The sequence below is a fragment of the Sorex araneus genome, chromosome 1 (genome assembly GCF_027595985.1).
Source record: "Sorex araneus isolate mSorAra2 chromosome 1, mSorAra2.pri, whole genome shotgun sequence".
Lineage (NCBI taxonomy): Eukaryota > Metazoa > Chordata > Mammalia > Eulipotyphla > Soricidae > Sorex > Sorex araneus.
The window spans coordinates 192,067,941-192,088,033 of record NC_073302.1 but is presented as its reverse complement, the minus strand read 5'-3'; the positions used below and the strand labels follow the sequence as shown (position 1 = coordinate 192,088,033).

Here is a 20,093-nt window from a genome sequence, read left to right as displayed (position 1 = left end):
TGGCCTCCCACGCAGGCCCAGGTTTTTCCCTCGAGGCCCTTCCTGACTTTTGACTTACATAGCCTCCCTCTTCCTCAAACTTCACTTCTCTCCAATCAATAGTCTTTTGAGTTTCTTCCTAATGCCTGTAGGATATTGTATTGTAGAGTGGATGGGCAAGGAAGGAGGGAAAATGGAAGAAAAGGGAAGATGGGAGGGAGGATGGGAGGGAGGAAGGGAGGGAGGGAGGGAGGGAGGGAGGGAGGGAGGGAGGGAGGGAGGGAGGGAGGGAGGGAGGGAGGGAGGAAGGGAGGGAGAACCGTTGAGCAATGGTGAGCAATGGTTATGCTCACCATTGTCCTTTTCTTTTCAGCATTGCTCTAATTTGGAGACGTGCCTCACATCCAGGAAGACTGAATCAGGCTGTTGGCCCAAAGGGTCTTGGCTGGGGCCAGTGCCACCTGAGGTGGCCTCAGCTGTGCAGATGCCGTGTGTCTTTCCACAGGAACCACAGGAGAGGATGGCCCACCCAGGGGACTGCAAGCACATGCCCTGGCTCCCTGTCCTGGTGGTAAGTGTACAGAGGCCCCGCCCACTACCTTACCTGGAGTCCTCTCAAGGATGCCTCCAAAGTGGGTTCTCCTGGGACCCAGGCAGAGGGGCCTGGACAAGCCTCCTGGACCACCTGAGTCTGTTTCCCCAGCTATGAAGCAAGAATAACTCTATGAGCAGTAGGTACCTCTGAGGGAACAATCACCCAAAGAACTCAGCTGCACTGTGAATGCAAATCAGACTTCTTTGTGTGGTAGCTGCCTTTACAGGGGGTTGTAAATGAAAAGTAAGTTTAAAAAAAGTTCTATTTCAGAATAACTCATCAAATTCATTATCTGTATTGCAAACCATAATGTTCAAAAGCAGAGAGAAAGAGAGAGAGAGAGAGAGAGAGAGAGAGAGAGAGAAGAAAAGTACCTGCCACAGAGTGGGGAGTGGGCGAGGGGCGGGAGGAATACTGGGGACACTGGTGGTGGGTAATGTGCACTGTGAAGGGACAGATGTTGGAACACTGTATGGCTAAAACCCAATCATGAACAACCTTATAACTGTGTATCTCATGGTGATTCAATTAAAAAACATTTTTTAATTCATTATCACATAGGACAGATGATCAATGAGCTATGATTATATAAGTAAGTAGTCTTAAACTTAAAGTTTTAGTTACCTAGTTACACTATCACGTCTTCAACACTTTATTTCCTTCCAGTTGTACTTTAGTAATTTTAATTGTTGCTATTATTGTTGATTGGGGTTCTGTGATTTACAATACTGTTATTGATGGTCTCTTATGCACATAATTCCAGTACCACACCCCTCATTGGTGTACTGATCTCCCTCCCCTAAGGACCACAACACCCTTCCCTTCAACCACCACAAACTCAATTATGTCCATCATTGTGTTGCCTTTGACCCTTTGCTGCTCCCTTGATGTATATCTTTACATCCCACGTATGAAAAAGATCATTCGATATCTGTCCCTTTCCTTCTGACTCCAGTCAGCATAGGATCCTCTAGCCCCAGGTTGTTAAAAATTCTTGAAAACTTATTGCAAAATACCAATGCATTGCCTAGATGATGAGCACCCTATCTGTGGGGCTGAGGCTGAGAAAGACCCAGGCATCCTTCTTGGGGCCCCCTAGGTAGAGTAATGCACAGGTAACTAAAAAAGAGGCTTGGAGAATGGCTGCCTCTTCCACACCACTGACTATAGGGCCAGAAAAAAATGAATGGACTGAGAAAAGCTTGCATCAGGGCTCAGAGAAGGGAGGGAGTTTTTGACAGAAAGATGTGAATGGGAAGGATGAGGCTGCAAAGCTGGAAGCAGGTTTCCACCCAGTTTGTTAGCTCATTGCTGGAGACAGAGTGACATAAGTGAGCAGGGACCCCCCCACCTCCTACAGCCTTGGGGTACAGCCCCTGAGACACTCACTGCATGGCCACGGCGCAGATAAGACCAAAATGACTCCTGCCTGAAATAGGGAGGGAAAGAGGGAGAAAAGAAAGGTGAAAAAAAATCAGATAACATGATGAAAAAACAGGAAAGAACGATTTCAAGAGCTTCACATCTCAGTTGCTCTTTAGCTTCATATGTCTCTGTCCTCCCTTCTGTAACATGCTTTTCTCCACGAGGTGAGTGACCTTCTTATATTACATACCTGCCATATCTGGGAAGTTTTACAGACAAATATACATATATATATTACATTCTTCCTTTCTGTCTTCCTTCCTCCCTTCTTTCCCTTTCCTTCTTTTTTCTCTTTCAAAAAATAGCTTCCATTCCCTTTTCTAACAAACCCTCCATCATTTCTCCTCCTCCACCCTCTTTTTCCTTTAGATTACTTTGTTCTGTTATCAATACTCATTAGCATATTATTCTTGTATATCTTTGTATTGCTCACATGAATAAATCCATTCTTCCTTCTTATTTTGTTTTACATAATAAGTGTGAATTTATTATATTTCATTTTTTGCGTTGAATTCCTTACATTTTGCAGCAAATGACAACTTATTTTTTAGTTTTAATTTTATTTTATTAAATCACTGTGAAAAAAGTTACAAAGCTTTCAGGTTTAAATCTCAGTCATATAATTATCAAACCCCCATCCCTTCACCAGTGCACATGTTCCCCCACCAAGAACCCCAATATACCCCCCTCCCGCCACCCCCCAACTGAGTGGTTAATGATCTTCACTTTACTCTCTATACTTTGAGTACATTCAATATTCCAACAGAGAACTCACTATTATTATTTAGAATTTTCCCCGAACAATCAAGCCTGCTGAAAAAGCATCATTTGATAATTTGTTTTCCATTGCTGAGAGTGAAGAATATACAAGCTCCTGCTGCCGCCATAGCGGCCGCGCGGTTTTGGACTTCTGATATTTTAGTAATTAAGTCCAGAGAGATTTCTGCCAGGAGTTACCTAAAGACACGGCCAAGATAGAAAAACCTTTTCCCTCCCCGGGTGGCCTGGGGTTATAGCTCAGATGCATTTCTGTAAGAAGTTGCTGTGTGCCAAAAGTGATTAGTAACCTTCCAGGATTATAGTCTTTAAGGAGCAGAGGAACCATTTCATGTGTGTGGCCGCTCCGGTTCTCATCTGGGCGGGGAGCACGCCAGTAACACCCCACTTCCTGAGATCTTTTGCGAGCCACGGCAAATGACAAGTTTTTCTCTCGTTTAATTGCTTGAAATTATTTTTATAAAATATAATAGACTACTTTAAATATATTACGTATTCTTTACACAATTTTTAAAAACTCAGGAAAAAGCAACTAATGACTCCATTATCTCGGTGTTTAATTTGTTCATATAGCAACCTCCCATAAATAATTTTATTAAAATGAGTCCTTTCTGTGGCAGGTGTCTCTTATGTGTTCGGCCAGAGCAGAATATTCCAACTGCGGTGAGAATGAGTATTATAACCAGACCACCGGGCTGTGCCATGAGTGTCCCCCTTGTGGGCCTGGGGAAGAGCCCTACCTGGTAAGGCCCCTAAATTGTCCTGGCTTACAGGGGATTTCAACCAAGCTCTATCACCTCAAGATAAGCTAGTCATTAGCTGTCAAGAATAAAAAGTTTGAGCTGTGTAAGTGCAGTATTGCAGCCTTCTCGGGCTGCCGTAGAGGAGATGGCTGCAAATTTGTAAAGGTTTGTCATGAGTTGCTTATAAGATGCTTAGAGCACAATTACAGGCCAACCTCAATGACACTGTAGCTTTGGTTGCCGACTTCTAAAATAATCCAAGCATAATAAAGTGAGTTACATTTTTTTTTGTTTACTGTCACTGTCATCCCATTACTCATCGATTTTCTCCAGCAGGCACCAGTAACGTCTCATTGTGATACTCGTTGTTACTGTTTTTGGCATATCGAATACGCCACAGGTAGCTTGCCAGGCTCTGCCATGCAGGCGGGATACTCTCAGTAGTTTGCCAGGCTCTTTGAGAGGGACGGAGGAATTGAATCTGGGTTGGCCGCATGTAAGGCAAACGCCTTACTAGGATATATTAAAGTTTTCTTGGTATATATAACTGAAAATATGTATATATGTGTATATATATTTCCCTCTATGAAACATTGTGAACTAACTTATAAAATTTAAAATTTTTTTAAAATTAATGTGGAGTTTATGCCCAATTCAATCAGCTTAATCAATGTCTGAATAAATAGCAGTGCTCCTACATTATAAAAAAATTGTTTTCTTTACTACATTGTAATCTATTCAGTTCACAATGACATCTCTTTTTTAAAAATGCACAAACCTTAATATATGTGACACCAAGACACAAAGTTAATTAAGTAAAATGGACATATCTTAATTAGATGTGGACTTGAGACACAAAGTAAATAAAATAAACACCCACACATGGTTGTCACAAACCTTCCATTTGTAAAAATGCACAATAAAGTGAGCTGTGCCTATGCTCTCAAACTTGGTTTTGATTAACTGTATTTCCAGCTCTCTAAACCAGAAAAATGGTTGAAATATTTTCCAGTAATAACATGGTTATTTCCAATACTGTGACTTCTCTTGAGAAAGCTAAGCTTCTATGTGTGTCAGGGCTAAAAGTTATGTACTCAACTTCACTATTTTGGATTCTTATAGAACAGATAGAAGTCACAGGCTCTGGGGGAGAATTTGTCTGGAACTGTTGACCAGCAGGCCCTGTGTGCCCGTGTGTGTACTATGCCTCCCTCCCAGTGCACTCATGTACCGGTGCCACCCACAGCCGTGTGGCCACCTACTCAGCTGTGCTGTCTTCCTCTGCCTTCATTAGTACTGTGGATATGGCACCAAGGATGAAGACTACGGCTGTGTGCCCTGTCCAGCAGAGAAGTTTTCCAAGGGAGGCTACCAGATCTGCAGACGTCACAAAGACTGTGAAGGCTTCTTCCGGGCCACTGTGCTTACGCCAGGGGACATGGAGAATGATGCTGAGTGCGGGCCTTGTCTCCCTGGGTAAGTATGAGGTGCCACGAGGCCAGGGCCCAGGCACTTTCTACAGAGAGCCCTGGGTACCCATTGCTGGAAACCCTCACCAACATGGGAACAAGCACCCACTTGTTCAGTCCTGAAGTCTAGCATCTCTCCTGCCCCATGGACAGCTCAGCAGGGAAGAAGCAATGTGTACGAAATCAGGAAACATGACGGGTACCACCCGGGTTCAGTTCTGTGAGAATATTTTGGGTCATACCTGGCGATGTTCAGGGGTTACTCCTTGCTCTGCACTCAGGAATTACTCCTGGCGGGGCTCGAGGGGCCATAGGGGATGCCAGTGATTTAACCTGGGTTGACCACATACCAGGTAAATGCCCTCCCCACTGGATTATCACTCCAGCCCTAGTTTTATGTTTTTTAAATGGACATTAGTCATGTAATCTGGCCAAAAAATAACTGCTGAATACACATGATGAGATGGCACATGTAGAGTGCCTCATAGTAAAGAAACCATCTCGAAGGAAATACTAGTAAGAATGTTTGAGTTACATGGTGCCTAGTATTGTACATATTCTGTTATGTATCACAAGTTTCCCCAAAAGAGCAAAGTGGAAATGCAATGAATGAAATCCAGGAAAATAAAATCTTCCTTCTTCCAGGCAAAATGCATTATTAGCAAGTTCCCCTAGGGAGGAGAAAAGACCAGCCTTGGCACCCATGACCAAGCCTGCCAGCTGCAGCTTCTGCCACTCCACTCCCTTCTAGGGTTCCTGTCAGATGCCAGGAGAGAGCAGTGGCAAAGACGCTGCTGAGAGGGGAGAGGTGATGTGTGATGGTGTTGGTGGAGGTAGAGTCGTGAGTGCTGCGGATGGAGGTGACGGCATTGAGGTGGGTCCTTGTGGCCCTGATTAGCACTGTGCACTCGCAATCTGCTTGGGCACATGTTATATTCCTTCAAAGACAAGGACGACACCTGTAGAATCAGCAGACAGGCCATGTCTGTGCTCCAACAGGAGTCTTTTCAACGCTGACATCTTTGCAAGGAGAGTCAGTTTATTTCCCGAGCAGTTCTGAGAGCTTATGAGTCACCCACGGTGATAACTTGCAAGGCCTGTGTCCAGGCCAGATGCTGCTTAGGGTGGTGGCCCATGTGGTTTCAGGGATCAAACTCTGGGTGTCACCCAAAGTTTGAGTGGTAAGCGTGGAGCACACCAGGTATGTGCTCCATGCTTCTCTCCACAGCTCCAAGATCTTGATTAATACCCTCAAGATCTATAGTAATATAATAGAACATTCTTAGTATGATATTTTAATGGAGTTATCTTTGTCCTCAATGCCCAGGAAAGGGGCAGCTGCAGAGCATGGAGAGCTGCCTGAGGGGAGACCCAGTAACGCACTCCTATCCACTACAGCTGTGGAAATGGATATTCGGTTTCCATTTGAGCTCTGGGGTATAATCTGACTACTGAAACAAATTGCTCCCACCCCAAGGCCAGTAAAACAGATGGTTCCAATTTGTCTGGTCCCAACCTTCTGGTCCCAGCTCTAATGACCTCAATGCTTGCCCCATCTGGGCCCTGAAGGCCTCCCGCTTTCTATTGCATGCCCTTGGCTTAGAGACCCAAATGCAGCCTCATGCCATGTCAGAGTTTTGGCAAGCTGACTCTACTGAGTTCAAAGAAAGGCTGTTTTCATTCCCTTCTCCTTGTGATTCCCAGGATGTGGATGCAGACGTCTCCTATTTGTCTTCCTAGAGCTTCCCCTCTTGTGGTTTGGCGGCATCTCTCTTCTTATTCTTCACTATCTCTGTGCACAGTATGTGGCTGCAACTCTCGATGAATGTGTACTACCCGGGGCTTTCCTGTGTGGGAGGACGGAGAACAAAAGCACAAGAAAAGGAAGCTAAGAGGGACCAGATTTCATAACTGCCCTGGGGCTGCATCTTACCCTTGAGAAACTCCCACTAGCTGGGGTCCACACCACTTTCACTCCCTTGGAGTAGGAGCTGAGGCTAGTCGGGGCAGGGTGACGGGACAGCACTATGTGCATGCGTGGGGAAGAATGGGGGCAACTGATGCAGCTTTCTGGCATCCATGTTCTCAGAAGCCCTGAGAAAAGTAAATCTTCAGGGGATATTTATAGGCTAATTAGCTTCGAGAATATCGGTCCCTCCATAGAGCACTCCAGAGTCCCTATTTAAACTGAGTGAACCTAGGGACCAGAGCTACAGTGCAGCACATAGGGCATTTGCTTTGCACATGGTTAACCCGGATTGTATCCTAGGCATCCCATATGGTCTCCTGAGCCCAACAGGAGTGATGCCTGAGTGTTGCCGGGTGTGGCCTAAAATAAAAACATAATCTGAATCTAATCCTTTGAAAAAACATTGAAGATGGGGTGGATGGGTGTGAGGCTGTGGCAAAAGTCAAAATATATATCAAGGAAAAGTAAAGTAGACTTTGGAAATAAATGAGCGACCCATTTATTAGAAGCGACCCATTTAGAAGGACCAAATATTCTTAAATGAACATCTAGCTCCAAGCTGATAAATACGTGTAGCCAGCTAAGCAATATTTCTCCCCAGAAAGGGACTATAGATACAAACCACACTTTGAGAAACTAATATTAGTCCTGCGGAGAAAACCCTAAGGTTCATCATTTGTCAGGATTCTAAGGAACCTGTCCTAAAATCTAAGACAGAACTTGGCACCAGCCTGACAAGCAAGGTGGATTTAGCTGTGGGTGTGGGGGAGGCGTAACACCCTGGGGCTTCCAGCATTCTTTGAACTAGAATATCTCTTGAGAAGAACTTGATCTCTTTCACTTATTTTTCCAACCAGAATTTACCTCATATTTTTCCTTCTCAGGACATAACTTGTGGGTACTGAGAGTACAGCGTGAGCAGGACTTTCCCTAAGAATGCCTGTCCGTGGAGACAGTGTCAGGGAGAGGAAGAGAGGAGGTGGTGCCCATGAGAGAGAGGTTGAGGGGGATTCCCAGAGAGGCCCACCTGGCCTTGACATTGGGATGTTGCTGGAGCTGGCCTGGCCCCTCTCGGGGCTGCACCTCCTTGAGCTCAGTGTCGTTTCAAGGACCAGGCACAGAGGCTCTAGTAGGAGACATTGGTGATCAGAGGCTTTTTCCTAAAGGCTTAGCTACAGACTGTCTATGGTACCTTCTCTGAAGATTAACTTACTGAGATAGATTAATATTTAGCAGATACATGAGGAAGGGCAGGCAAGTACAGTCATAACATTCCCAGGAAAGAGAAGTTGCCTCCAAGGACTAGCAGAGTCCAGGCTGCCTGCCCCATGCTGCTACTCACCGCTGCTGGGCCTGGGGCTTGGGTTTGAGTGGTCAGTTAAAACAAGAGATGAAAACAGTCCTGAAAAACTCAACAATGAAGAGGGATATTTTTTAATCAAACCTCTTGATAAAGAAGGGAAACACTGGTATACTCAGTTTTTAAAACAAGCTTCTCATGTGATAAAAGATTCCATAATCACAGTAGAATGTTTGTTTATTTTTTTAAAATGGGGACAGCACCTAGAGTGTCAAACCTTCAACCCAGGAGAAAGTGTAAGAGAAAGAAGGACCTGCCACCCCGAGCCCCGCGGTGAGGGGCCCTGCAGGGAGCTGTTCTGCCAGTCTCCTGCCTGCAGCTGACAGGGGCTTGGCAGAGACCCACTAAGCACTGTTGTAAGGGTAAAGACTTCAGGCATAATTGTGAGGAGAGTGTGAACTCGGCATGAATGCTGGTACTGATGCAGATGTCTCTGGTCAAGTGCTTTCTGAGATGGAAGCATATGAACTCCATGTATGACCTGCTGTGCTTCGTGCTCTCCCTAAGACCCTGGGCAAGGCCCTGCTGGGCATTGCCACTCACTCTCTGTGCACTGCTGCCACACTGGGCCAGCCAGCTCCATTCCATTTCAGTCAGCAAGTGCCTGGGTGTCCCCGGCACTCCAAAGGCTCACATACATGTCTGCCAACAATTTCATCAGGCCACAGGCTCTGAGGCACCAAAGCACTCCACAGGAGCCTGGCTGGCAACACAGCAGAGTCAGATGTGGGGGACACACAGATGTTTCAGCAGAAGCATCAGAAGAACTTGGTGATGCCATACACACTCAGAAAATCCACCGACGTGTTGCAGATGGGAGACATGACTCCCACAAGAAGCAGTAGGGATCCACAGGGGAGGAAAGAGAGGGTAGCCCCCAGAACGCAGCACTGTCTCTCTCTGAACACCTCATCCACCCAGAGAAGTGGCTGGGGAATCTATGGCTGCTGAGAGTCTGTGACGAGCCACTGCATGGGACAGATCTCACCTCTCACAGCCCTGAGGCAGTCATCAGATGCTAGTAAGTTCCCCTTGCTCTTCCTGAAGTGGAAAATGGACCCTGAATCTGATTTCCTGGAGATCTGTGGACCCAGGCTGGAGCGAAGGCTTATTCTTTTCAGGAAAGTCAGTTCTAAATCTTACTCAGACTCTTCAACTCTGTAATTTTTGCTCACAGAAAAGAATTTCAGGAGACAAATAGTGAAGTAAAACAACTTTAATTCCCAAATAAAGGAATGACAAGAGACATGTATGTGCTCAAGAGAGAATACAGGCTTCTAAAGAGTGGAAAAAGTCAAGTACACGTCCCAAGCAGGGTCATGCAGGCCATTTCACCAGAATAAGGAAATGCACCCTGAAGTCAGAAAGTACAGATCTCAGGGGGATATGTTGGGAAATGCATGTATAGGGTAAAGTAAAAACATATGTCCAGGGGATGCAGGCAAATACGGATGTCTCTTCCTCTGTCAAGTTAGTTTATAATATGGCTTTCCAAACTGTTCTCCCGAAGGCCAGTTTTGGGGTTTTTACCAAGAGGGGTTAGCTTGGAGAGCTTGATGATCTTCCCTTAGTACTCTTAGCAAGGACTTCATTGCAGTGGTGGCGCTCTCCGCCAGCGCGGTCTAGCCATGCTCTGAGCCTAGAACTCTGCATCTCAACGGGTTTTCTGGTCCTGCTCTTGAGATGGGGTCTGGGTCTCAAATCCTGTTCAGACTGGTTTAGGTGTCAATGCTTTTCTAAGTATGCATCATCAGCCCTTCCACCCTCATCTCTCTTCCTGTAACAGATGTAATTCATGACCCAAAAAGGAGGTGGGTGATGAATTAAAGAAAAGCCCACTGTTGAGCAAAGAATATTACATTTCAAGACATGCTGATGTGCCTGGGTGCCCAGCAGCAGACTGCATCGCCAACCCTCAGGCTCCATGCCTGACGCCTCTCATGCCCGAGTCTGAGCCGGCTCTTCCCAGTGTTCCCAGCAGTCCCCATGTTGTGCTGACCCCCCACTTACCCAGCTGCTTTATCTTGTCTTTCCCTCCCTTTAGCTACTATATGTTGGAAAACAGACCCAGAAATATTTACGGCATGGTCTGCTACTCCTGCCTCCTGGCACCCCCCAACACCAAGGAATGTGAGTAATTCTTATTCTTCCATCAGAGTCAACTGGTTTGTAATGCAATGTTACAAAGAGCAGCCAAATTAACCTGAGCGAAATACTAAAGGAAAATGGGGGCAACAGGTTCCTGAAGAGAGGTTTGCTGGTGAGACACACACACACACACACACACACACACACACACACACAAGTCCTTCTGCCTTATACACCCTGGACATGTCACACAACCATCTGTAATGAGGGAGCACTAAACATCTATTATGTTTACATCATGCCATAATTGGAAAAACCATTATTGTTCCCAGATGTCAAGTGTTAGACAATAAGATTTGTACAGATTTTCCAACATGATGAGGCCTACGGAAGTATGACGAGTGTTCAGGATTATCTAAATAGAATCCACAAAGTACATGAAAACAATTACTCTCACTTTTAACTTTCAGAATACAGTCAGAGACATTAACTTCCTCACTTTCACTTTCTAAACCTCTGGTTTTGAGGAAGAGTTGGTAATATCTGCTCCAGAGAATGTTTGGGGTCTGTGGTTGAGATGGGGAGGAGGATGTGGGTGGGCATCTGGGAGCAGCCTGGTGCAAGGTGCAGGGGCACCTGCCTTACTCTCTTCTCCTTCCAGCTTCAGTCCCATTCCAGGGGTCCAGTTTGGGGGCTGCATCTCAGGGGCCAACACTGGGACCTTTTTTCTTCCGATTTTCCATGGCCCTGTTCATTCTATTTTCCCATAATAACCTTGTTGAGGAGAATAAAGGTTATATCCTAAGAAATACGGAGGAAGGAAGATAAGCAAGAGGAGAAGGTTCTGGGCATTAGACATGACTCTCAGGGAGGGTTACCCTACTCCAATTTGCTTTTGTCCATGAAATAGGCAATTGGATTTGCGTGAATTTAAAGTTGAACTTTTCTACTAAATTCATTAACTTCCTGTGTTAATTCCTATGTTATGGGCTGGAGCCATGGCACAGCGGTTGGGCATTCACCTTTCACGTGGCCGCTTTCCATTCCTCCGCCCCTCTCGAGAGCCCGGCAAGCTACCGAGAGTATCGAGCCTGTGCGGCAGAGCCTGGCAAGCTATCCTTGGAGTATTCGATATGCCAAAAACAGTAATAATAAGTTTCTCAATGAGAGTCGTTCCTGGTGCCCGCTCGAACAAATCGAGCAACAGGATGACAGTGATGTTAATTCACTCACTAAGCAGAGCTGCCCCATGGGCATTTATAGGCAGGTCTGTTGGTGAAGTCATTTCCAGAACTGAGCAATCTAAGCCACCCCAAAACTTGAGAGGTGCGGGAGAGAGCTGGTCTGAGAAAGCGTTACTGTCTCCCATTCAGAAAGGACAGTTTGCCTTAGAATCTGTACAGTCGGCAGCTCTTCCTGTGGGGCTCTGCTGCTTCAGGCACACAAGCTCAGGGAACCACTAGAGCTGAGTGCTCTCTCTGTCTCCTCTACTAATGAGAAGAAACAGGAAAATGATGGGTGAAAGAGCAATCTTTTGAAACTGAAAGTCAGCTTGCAGGAAGAGCTCATGAGTTTATAGAATGCAGGTGAGGAGATCAGCAAAGAAATCCAAACCTGGGGCCCAGGGTTTACTGACAATGCTCCCAGTTAGTTGGGTGCTTGTGAGCCCACAGATATTTGTATTCCAATATAGGAAATGAGGTCACAGTAAATGAACCCTTCTTGGGTCGGGGTCTCAGTGTGGAGGGGAAAGATTCATCTAACTCCATGCCAAGGATCTAGAAATGCGTGGCAAGTATTAAAACAGAGTGTACCAACTGGTGATAAATACTTTCATTGGTGTTGAGTTCATTCTAATGATAGAAGAACAGAGTCTGGAATAGGAAATGGAGCTCGCGAGTTCCTCCATGGTGCTGGCATGATGTTCTGAGGGAAACTACCCCATAATGGACTTCCAGTTCACATCATTACTCTCTCACCACACCCTGCACCACACCCTTTCGCTCTTAGCCCAGCTCAGAAGAGTCTGGTTTATCTGATCACCTTGGGCATCAATGAACTCCAGTGCACATCCCACCAACACTCACCACCTAGAACACTTCAGTTGACAGTAGCTGGAGTTAAGCTAAGGTAACTGTCTAGTTAATCGGGTTTTGGTCCGACCAGCTCACCACCAAAATGAGGGCAGGTGGGCCCCCACGGCCAGTCTGGCAATGAATGATGCGCACACATTGTTTGGTTCTGTCGTGTTGTACCACCCCTACCACAGTGTAGTTTGAGTGCTTCTAGGTTTCTGGCCTCTCAGCCTGCAGGCCTGGACACACAGGTACTCCCACTCCCACTCCCTGCCCCCCAGCCTCAGTCAGAAACCCAAGCAGAAAGGGATAAAGAGAGACAAAAATGACAATAATCCACAAGTAGGGAATACAGAATTTCTTTCCTGAACTAATAGCTTACGTTTACTTGAGCCCCTTGCCAAACAAATATAATAACTTCACTTTTAATGTTCTATTTGCCTTTAAAGAGGAAATTAGGGAAGGAAGGATAAAACAAAATGGCTAAAAGAGAACAGTTCTATGAGAACTTCTATGACATCACCATAAAGAACACATAAAATGAACAGATTACAGCACCTCAAAAGAGGTCTCACTAAGAAAATTCACTGGAGAAAATAACCATCACCTCAGGGAGATCAGCAGAGGAATGAAGAGCTGTGGAGAGTGCAGAGTTAATGAGCACTTCTCCGGTGGAAAGAGGGGAAACAGAGGCAGAAAGCAGGCGGAAAGCCCAGCAGGTTGGAACCGCAGAGAAAATGACAAGCAATGGTGGGAGTGTGCTAAATGCAAAGGACTAACAGAACCCAAGTTCTGTTGGGGTTTTTTTTGTTAAGTTTATAACGTCTTATTATACTTTAGATAATGGCATGCAATAGTGATTAAATTTGTGCTATTGATGCACAAAGTCACGGCACACCACCAACAGCAAAGTGCCCGTGACTCTGTGCCCCATCCCTGTGTCAGTTCTGGCCCAGCCGTCCTTCTTCCCACAGATGGTTTTGATGCATCCTGTTGCCCTCCACATCCCTCATGTGTCCCAGAATCTTCACCTATGTCCTGTGTTATTCTTATTCAATCTCTTCATTCTCCTCACCTCCAACTTTCCCAAGCTGGCAGTTTTAGGTGTGTAATTAGTATTCAGGGTTTATTATCAATTGATATTTACTTGCCCTTGATTTTTTCTCTATATCTAACAGATGAGTGAGATCATCCTGTATTTATCCTTCTGCCTCTGGCTTATTTTTCTCAGCAATAATAACCTCCAATTTCGTCCAATTTTCTACAAACTGCATAACTATATTTTCTTGTGGATGGTTAGTATTCCAACATATGCATATTTATATAAGGATAGATACACATGAATGAATATGGATATGTATACACATTCATATTCTTTATCCATTCATTTTATTTTTGTACATATATCTTTCTGATTTAATGTGCTTGTGGTTGTGAGGTGGACACCCAGAGATGGGATAGCTAGGTCAAATGGGTGATTTATTCCTACTCTTGAGAAACCTTAATAGTGTGTTTCCACAGATGATCGACCAGGTGACATTCTCACCGGTAGTAAATGAGGGCACCTTTTTCACCACAACCCCCAGTACTTGTTCCCAGATATTTTGATACATGCCATTCTCACCGATGTGAAGAGATACCTCATTTTTGTTTCAATTTGTGTTTCCCTTATACTAAGTGATACTGAACAATTATTGGCCATCCATATGTTCTCTTCATGGAAGTGTCTATTCATCTCTTCTCCCCATTTTTCGATGGGGTTAATCTTTCTTTTATTGCTAAGATTTGTGGTTTATAGATGTTGGATATTAATTCTTTATTTTAAGAATTTGTGTGAGTATGTTCTCCTAATCACAAAGGTGGGGCTTTATTTTAGCCCAGGTTTCTTTTGTCACATAAAAAATTTTGAATTTCACATAATTCAACTTGCTTATTTTGTTTTTGGTACCTTTGTCAGTGGAATAAGGTCCATATTTAAGGTCTAAACCCTGGAGAGTCGCACCTACATTTTCCTTAATGTAATTTTTGGATTCTGGTCTGACTTCTAGGTCTTTGATCCACTTTGAATTTGTATGTGTGCTGTGAGATATATCCAGTTTGGTTATCCAGTTTTCCCGATACCATTTGTTGAAGAGGCCTTCCTTGTTCCATTTCAAGCACTTAACTCCTTTGTCATAGATTAACAGTCCACTTATCTGAGGAGATCTCAGTTCTGATCTATTGGCCTGTCAATGTATTCTTGTGTGTGTGTGTGTGTGTAGGTGTATTATTACTTTAATAGTTTATTTTACTCAACCCATATCCCCAGTATTATTTAGCATGTAACTAATATAAAAGATTGTGGCATTTTGCAATCTTTTCTATGCCATATATTAAAAATCCTTGATATATTTATACTTACAGAATACACTTATGTAGTTTTACTTATAGAACATACATGATATATTTATATTTCAGCATATACTTATATAATATAGTATTACTTACAGCGTACTGTCAAGTGTATTCTTATTCCAGTAACATGCTGTTCAGATCATTTATAGTGTAGTTTAAAATAAAGAAATGCAATACCTCCCATTATTTTTCAGAATAGCTTTAACTCCTGCACATAAATTTTAGTAATGTTCATTCTAATTCTTTTTAAAATGTCATTATAATTTTGATATAAATTATATTAAATATGCATAGTGCTTTGAATAGGATGGACATTTTGACAATATAAATTCTTCCAATCAATGAATATGGAATTTTTTTCATTTCTTGGTGTCCTCTTCTATTTCTCTACCCAAGACTTATAGTTTTCCTGGTATATATCTTTCATGGCCTCTTGAAAGTTGATTCCTAGATATTTGATATTTTGGAGAATGATTTTAAATGAAGTAGAAAATCTTAGACCTTTATCTCTTCTATTTCATTGTTTGCATATAAAAACAAAACACACTTTGTTTCATGTATTGATTTTGTAGCCTGCTATTTTGCTGTACTGGTTTATTTGTTGTTTCTACAAGATTTTTAGTGGATTTTTAGGATTATGTCATCTGTATATTATCATTATATTTAAAAATGGTGATAGTCTGACTTTTTTCCCCAATTTGAATCTCATTGATTGCTCCCCTTTTCTAATTGCTGCAGCAAAGATTTCTAAGACTATATTGAATAGTAGTGCTGAAAGTGAACATCTTTGCCGTGCAACTAATCTCAGTTTTTTTCCAATGAGTATGCTGTTGGCTGTGGATTTGTTGTAAATCACCTTTACTATTTTGAGAAATGTTCCTTCTCTCCCAATTTTTTGGGGAGTTTTTATCAGTAAAGAATGTCGAATTTTTTTCAAAAGCTTTCTCAGCCTCGAACTGGAGCGATAGTACAGAGGGTAGGGCATTTGCCTTGCTTGTGGCCTACCCGGGTTCAATTCCCAGCATCCCATATGGTCCCCCAAGCATCGCCAGGAGTAATTCCTGAGTGCAGAGCCAGGAGTAACCCCTATGCATTGCCGGGTGTGACCCAAAAAGAAAAAAAAGTTTTCTCAGACTCAATTGATATGATAATACGATTTTTATCTTTACTCTTGTTTATACAGTACATTGCATTAATTGATTTTTACATATTTAACTGCATCCCTGGGATTAATTCTACTTGATAATGATATAAAATTCTTTTGATAAATTGTTGAATTCGATTCACCAAGATTTTGTTGAGAATTTTTGCATCAGTGTTAACCAAGTATATTGATTCATAACTTTCTTTTTTTTAGTAATTTCTCTGTGTTCTTTTGGTATTGGTGTGATGTTGGTTTCATAGAAACTTCTGGGAAGGATTCTTCTTTATTTAATATTTTAAAAGAGCTTAAGGAGTATGGATAGTATGTCTTCCTTGAAGTTTTGGTAGAACTCACTAGTAGCCTCATATGGAACAAGGCTTTTGTTTCTGGGAAGACTTTCAATGACTGTTTCAATTTCTGTACTTGAAATTTATCTGTTCACGTTTCTCAGGCTATTAAGGCCATCTACTTTCCCCCCATTCAGTCTTGGATGAACCTGTATAATCATATACAATTTATCAATATTCAGTACACAAAACTCTGCTCATTTGTAAATGCACATAATTCACTGGATGAATAAGAAATAAAAGAGACAACACCATTTATGAGTGTCAAAAACCATCAAATACATAGGAAGCAACTTAGAAGAAGATGTGAAATCACTGTTGAAAGAAATTGTAAAGGACATCAAGAAATAGAAAAATATTCCATGTTCATGAAAATGGAATTATTAACATTTCTTTTTAAAAATCATATAACAAAAAGCATTATATAGGTTCAATGCAACTTCCATCAAAACTCTGATGACATTCTTCAAAGATTAGAACAAATCGGGTGGTGAGGCAGATGAGCCCACCACCCAAACTAAGCCCCTGCAGCCAAGAAACTCCACACTCCACAATTGCCGCCATTTCATGGCTGAGCCTCATCCAGAAATTGATCTGTTAAAAAACTCAAGTAGGCCTTCACAGGTGGGGATGGGCAACCTCCCTCCTCCCCCCTGTTCTTCCAGAAGCCTGGCAGTCACTTACATGAACTGACTCTCGACCAAATAAGCTCATTAACCAGCCATGATCCAGACACTCATAAATAAATTTCAAAAGAGATCAACAAGTTGCAGAGATGCTTTCCAACCCTGTGCTGTTGTTCAGGACACCCAAAGTCACCATCTAGTTAAAACTCTAACTCCAGCTGTATCACCCCCTTCAAAATTTGTGAATTCCTGGAGCATCCAGGAACCGTGAACATCTGAAACTCTACACCACTGATAGACCAGTAGTAGCATATCATACCGGATGGGATGCAAAGTAGAAGGTAGCAAATCTGATTTAGAAAATATAAACACAAAAGGCTTAACCTATAACAACATGTTAGTAATCTCTTCTACAAGGGCTTAATGGGTCCATGGTGAGGTACAACAATATTCACACACCTTCTTCTAAGGAAGTATTTTTTGATAATTTTTAGTGAATTATAACAAGCAATATAAAATAAATTATTCAGGGCCTTCTATATGGGCAGGCTTGAGGGGTGGTTAGGAAAATTGGAAATAATAGTGTTGGGAAGGTGCATTGGTGGTGGGATTGGTGTTGGAATATTGAATGTGATAAATCATGAAAATTTCTATAATAAATAAATATATTTTTTAAAAATAAAAAATCTAAAATTTTTATAGACTCATAATATTGTAATGAAAGCAAGGACTGGAGTGCTAGCACAACGGGTATGGTGTTTGCCTTGCACAAGGCCAACCCGGGTTCAATTTCTCTGTCCTCTCGGAGAGCCCAGCAAGCTACCAAGAGTAGCCCGCCTGCACAGCAGAGCCTTGGCAAGCTACCTGTCACATATTTGATATGCCAAAAACAGTAACAACAAGTCTCACAACGGAGACATTACTGGTGCCCGCTCAAGCAAATAGATAGATGAACAACGGGATGACAGTGCTACAGTGCTACAGTGCAGTGCTATGGTGCTACAAGGCATAATATTCCATGATAAGCAAAAGCCATTTGCATTCCCTGACTTTCTGTTCTAATATGAAGTTCACTTATAACTATCAGTTTTCTGATAAATTTCAGTTCTACTATAATCAAAACTGTGTATTACTGGAACAAATAGAGACTTTCAAATTAATGAAATAGAATTATGAGCCCAAAGATAAATATTCATACTTATGTAAAGCCAACCTATGACAAAAGAACTTGGGTTTGAATTGAAGCAAGGGAATTCTCTTCAACAAATAATGCTGGAGAAAGGAGAGTGAACCTCACACCACAATAGTTAATTCAAAGTTTATCAAAGACCTTGAGATTAGGCCAGAATCCATAAAATACATTGAGGGAAACATTGGAAAAACTCTCCAAGATAAGGACTTCAGAAGTTTCGTCAATGGCTTGACTCCACTGACAAAGACAATAGGCTAAGCAAAATAAATTGAAAATACATCAAATTTAAAGTTTTTACATGGCAAAAGAAACTCAGACTAAAATTTTAAGACACCCTATTTAATTGGGGTATTTAGTGGGGGGGAAATATTTGCACACAGTACTTCAGATAAATCCAAGACCTATAAATTACGAACAAAGTTCAACCTCAAAATTAGCAATCCCATCAAAAATTGAGAGAAGAGATGAATAAATGCTTCCCTAAACAGGACATTCAGCATATAAAAAAGTGCTCATAGTCACTTATTATGAGAGAAATACAACAGTGATATATCCAAACAACAGTGAAATATCCTCTCACACCAATGACAATGGTAAATACCAACAAATTAGAGAAAAATCAGTGTTGAAGGGGATGTGATGAAAAAGAACTCTCATACACTGCAGTAGGAATGCCATTTGGTTCCATTCCTATGGGAAACTGTCTTGGTGGTGGAATATGTGCACTGGTGAAGGGATGGGTGTTCCCATTGTATAACTGAGATTTAAACCTGAAAACTTTGTAACTTTCCACATGGTGACTCAACAAAAATTTTTTTAAAAAATTCGGAACAAAGTTTCTGTATGACTCAGAAATTTCACTTCTTTGTATCTCTCTATCCCTGAAACACTAAAATATTAATTAGAAAGATACAGACAAACCTATATTCATAGAAAAACTGACTTCTATGGCCAGAAAATGAAAACAACCCAAATGTCCAATGACATATGGATGGATAAAGAAGTTGTGACGTATATAATACACACATAATGTGTATTTGTACTGTGCAGCTATAAGAATGATAAAATATTGCATTTTTCTACAACTTGATTGGAATTGGTATCACATTAAGTAAATTAAGTCCAAGAGAGTAAATAAGGATAATCTCACTCATCTGTTTTATATAAAGAAACAGAGCAAGGGAACAGATGGTATTGAACAATGATAAACCCTAGGCCTTATAAAACTAAGATAACTGAGCAGTCAGGAAGAGGGGAGGGCGAGGAAGAGGTGGTCTGGGCAGAAGGCTCGGACAGTCGAGGGTCCTTAGAGACTGGATCTCAAAACCATACATGTTACTAATATCAGAACTAATTTACCTAAAATATAATAAAAAGAAATAATTAAAGAAAAAAATAATAAAAGAAAATAAAATACAAAAGAAAAAGAAAAGAAAACATGCTAGCTTTTCCCAGCCACATTTCTCTGCCAGGAGGACTGCTAAGTGGCCCCCACCAGCAGGACAAACAGAGGGGCAGGTTCCAGAGACACTGACTCAATCGCTTTAGGTTTCTTTGATTTGAAGGTCACCCTATGCTGACAATACTGGGCACCCTGGCATCTGTACCCCAGAGAGAAAGCATAGATGTTTCCCTAACTTAGCAGACTGATGTTCTCAATGGCCTGGAAAACTGCAGAAGCAGCTTGGGAGTCTGTTAGCAAACAAACCCCAAGCACAATCTAGCTCTTAAGGGGGATTTAGGGGAATCTTCTTCAAAATCCCAGAGTTTTGTGGCAGAAGTCTTGTTGCTGAAGAAGTCTGATTTTTGACCCTCAGCCAACAGGCAGCATCACACCCCAACAGTTAATTTCCTATTTTACCCAGGGAATGATGTATGGGCTTGGCCTGAGACATAAGGTATCTGCAGAC

The 20,093-nt window shown here is 42.4% G+C and overlaps 1 protein-coding gene across 1 annotated transcript in view; it reads left to right on the top strand.

The window, feature by feature from the left end:
• Window positions 1–426: 426 nt before the first annotated feature.
• Window positions 427–20,093, top strand: part of EDAR (ectodysplasin A receptor) — a 39,143-nt gene continuing 19,476 nt past the window's right edge. The window contains exons 1-4 of the mRNA XM_004604041.3: window positions 427–550; window positions 3,397–3,519; window positions 4,814–4,995; window positions 10,362–10,447. Of these exons, the coding sequence (XP_004604098.2) occupies window positions 464–550; window positions 3,397–3,519; window positions 4,814–4,995; window positions 10,362–10,447 (478 nt within the window). The 5' untranslated portion in view covers window positions 427–463. The remainder of the gene's footprint in view (window positions 551–3,396; window positions 3,520–4,813; window positions 4,996–10,361; window positions 10,448–20,093) is intronic.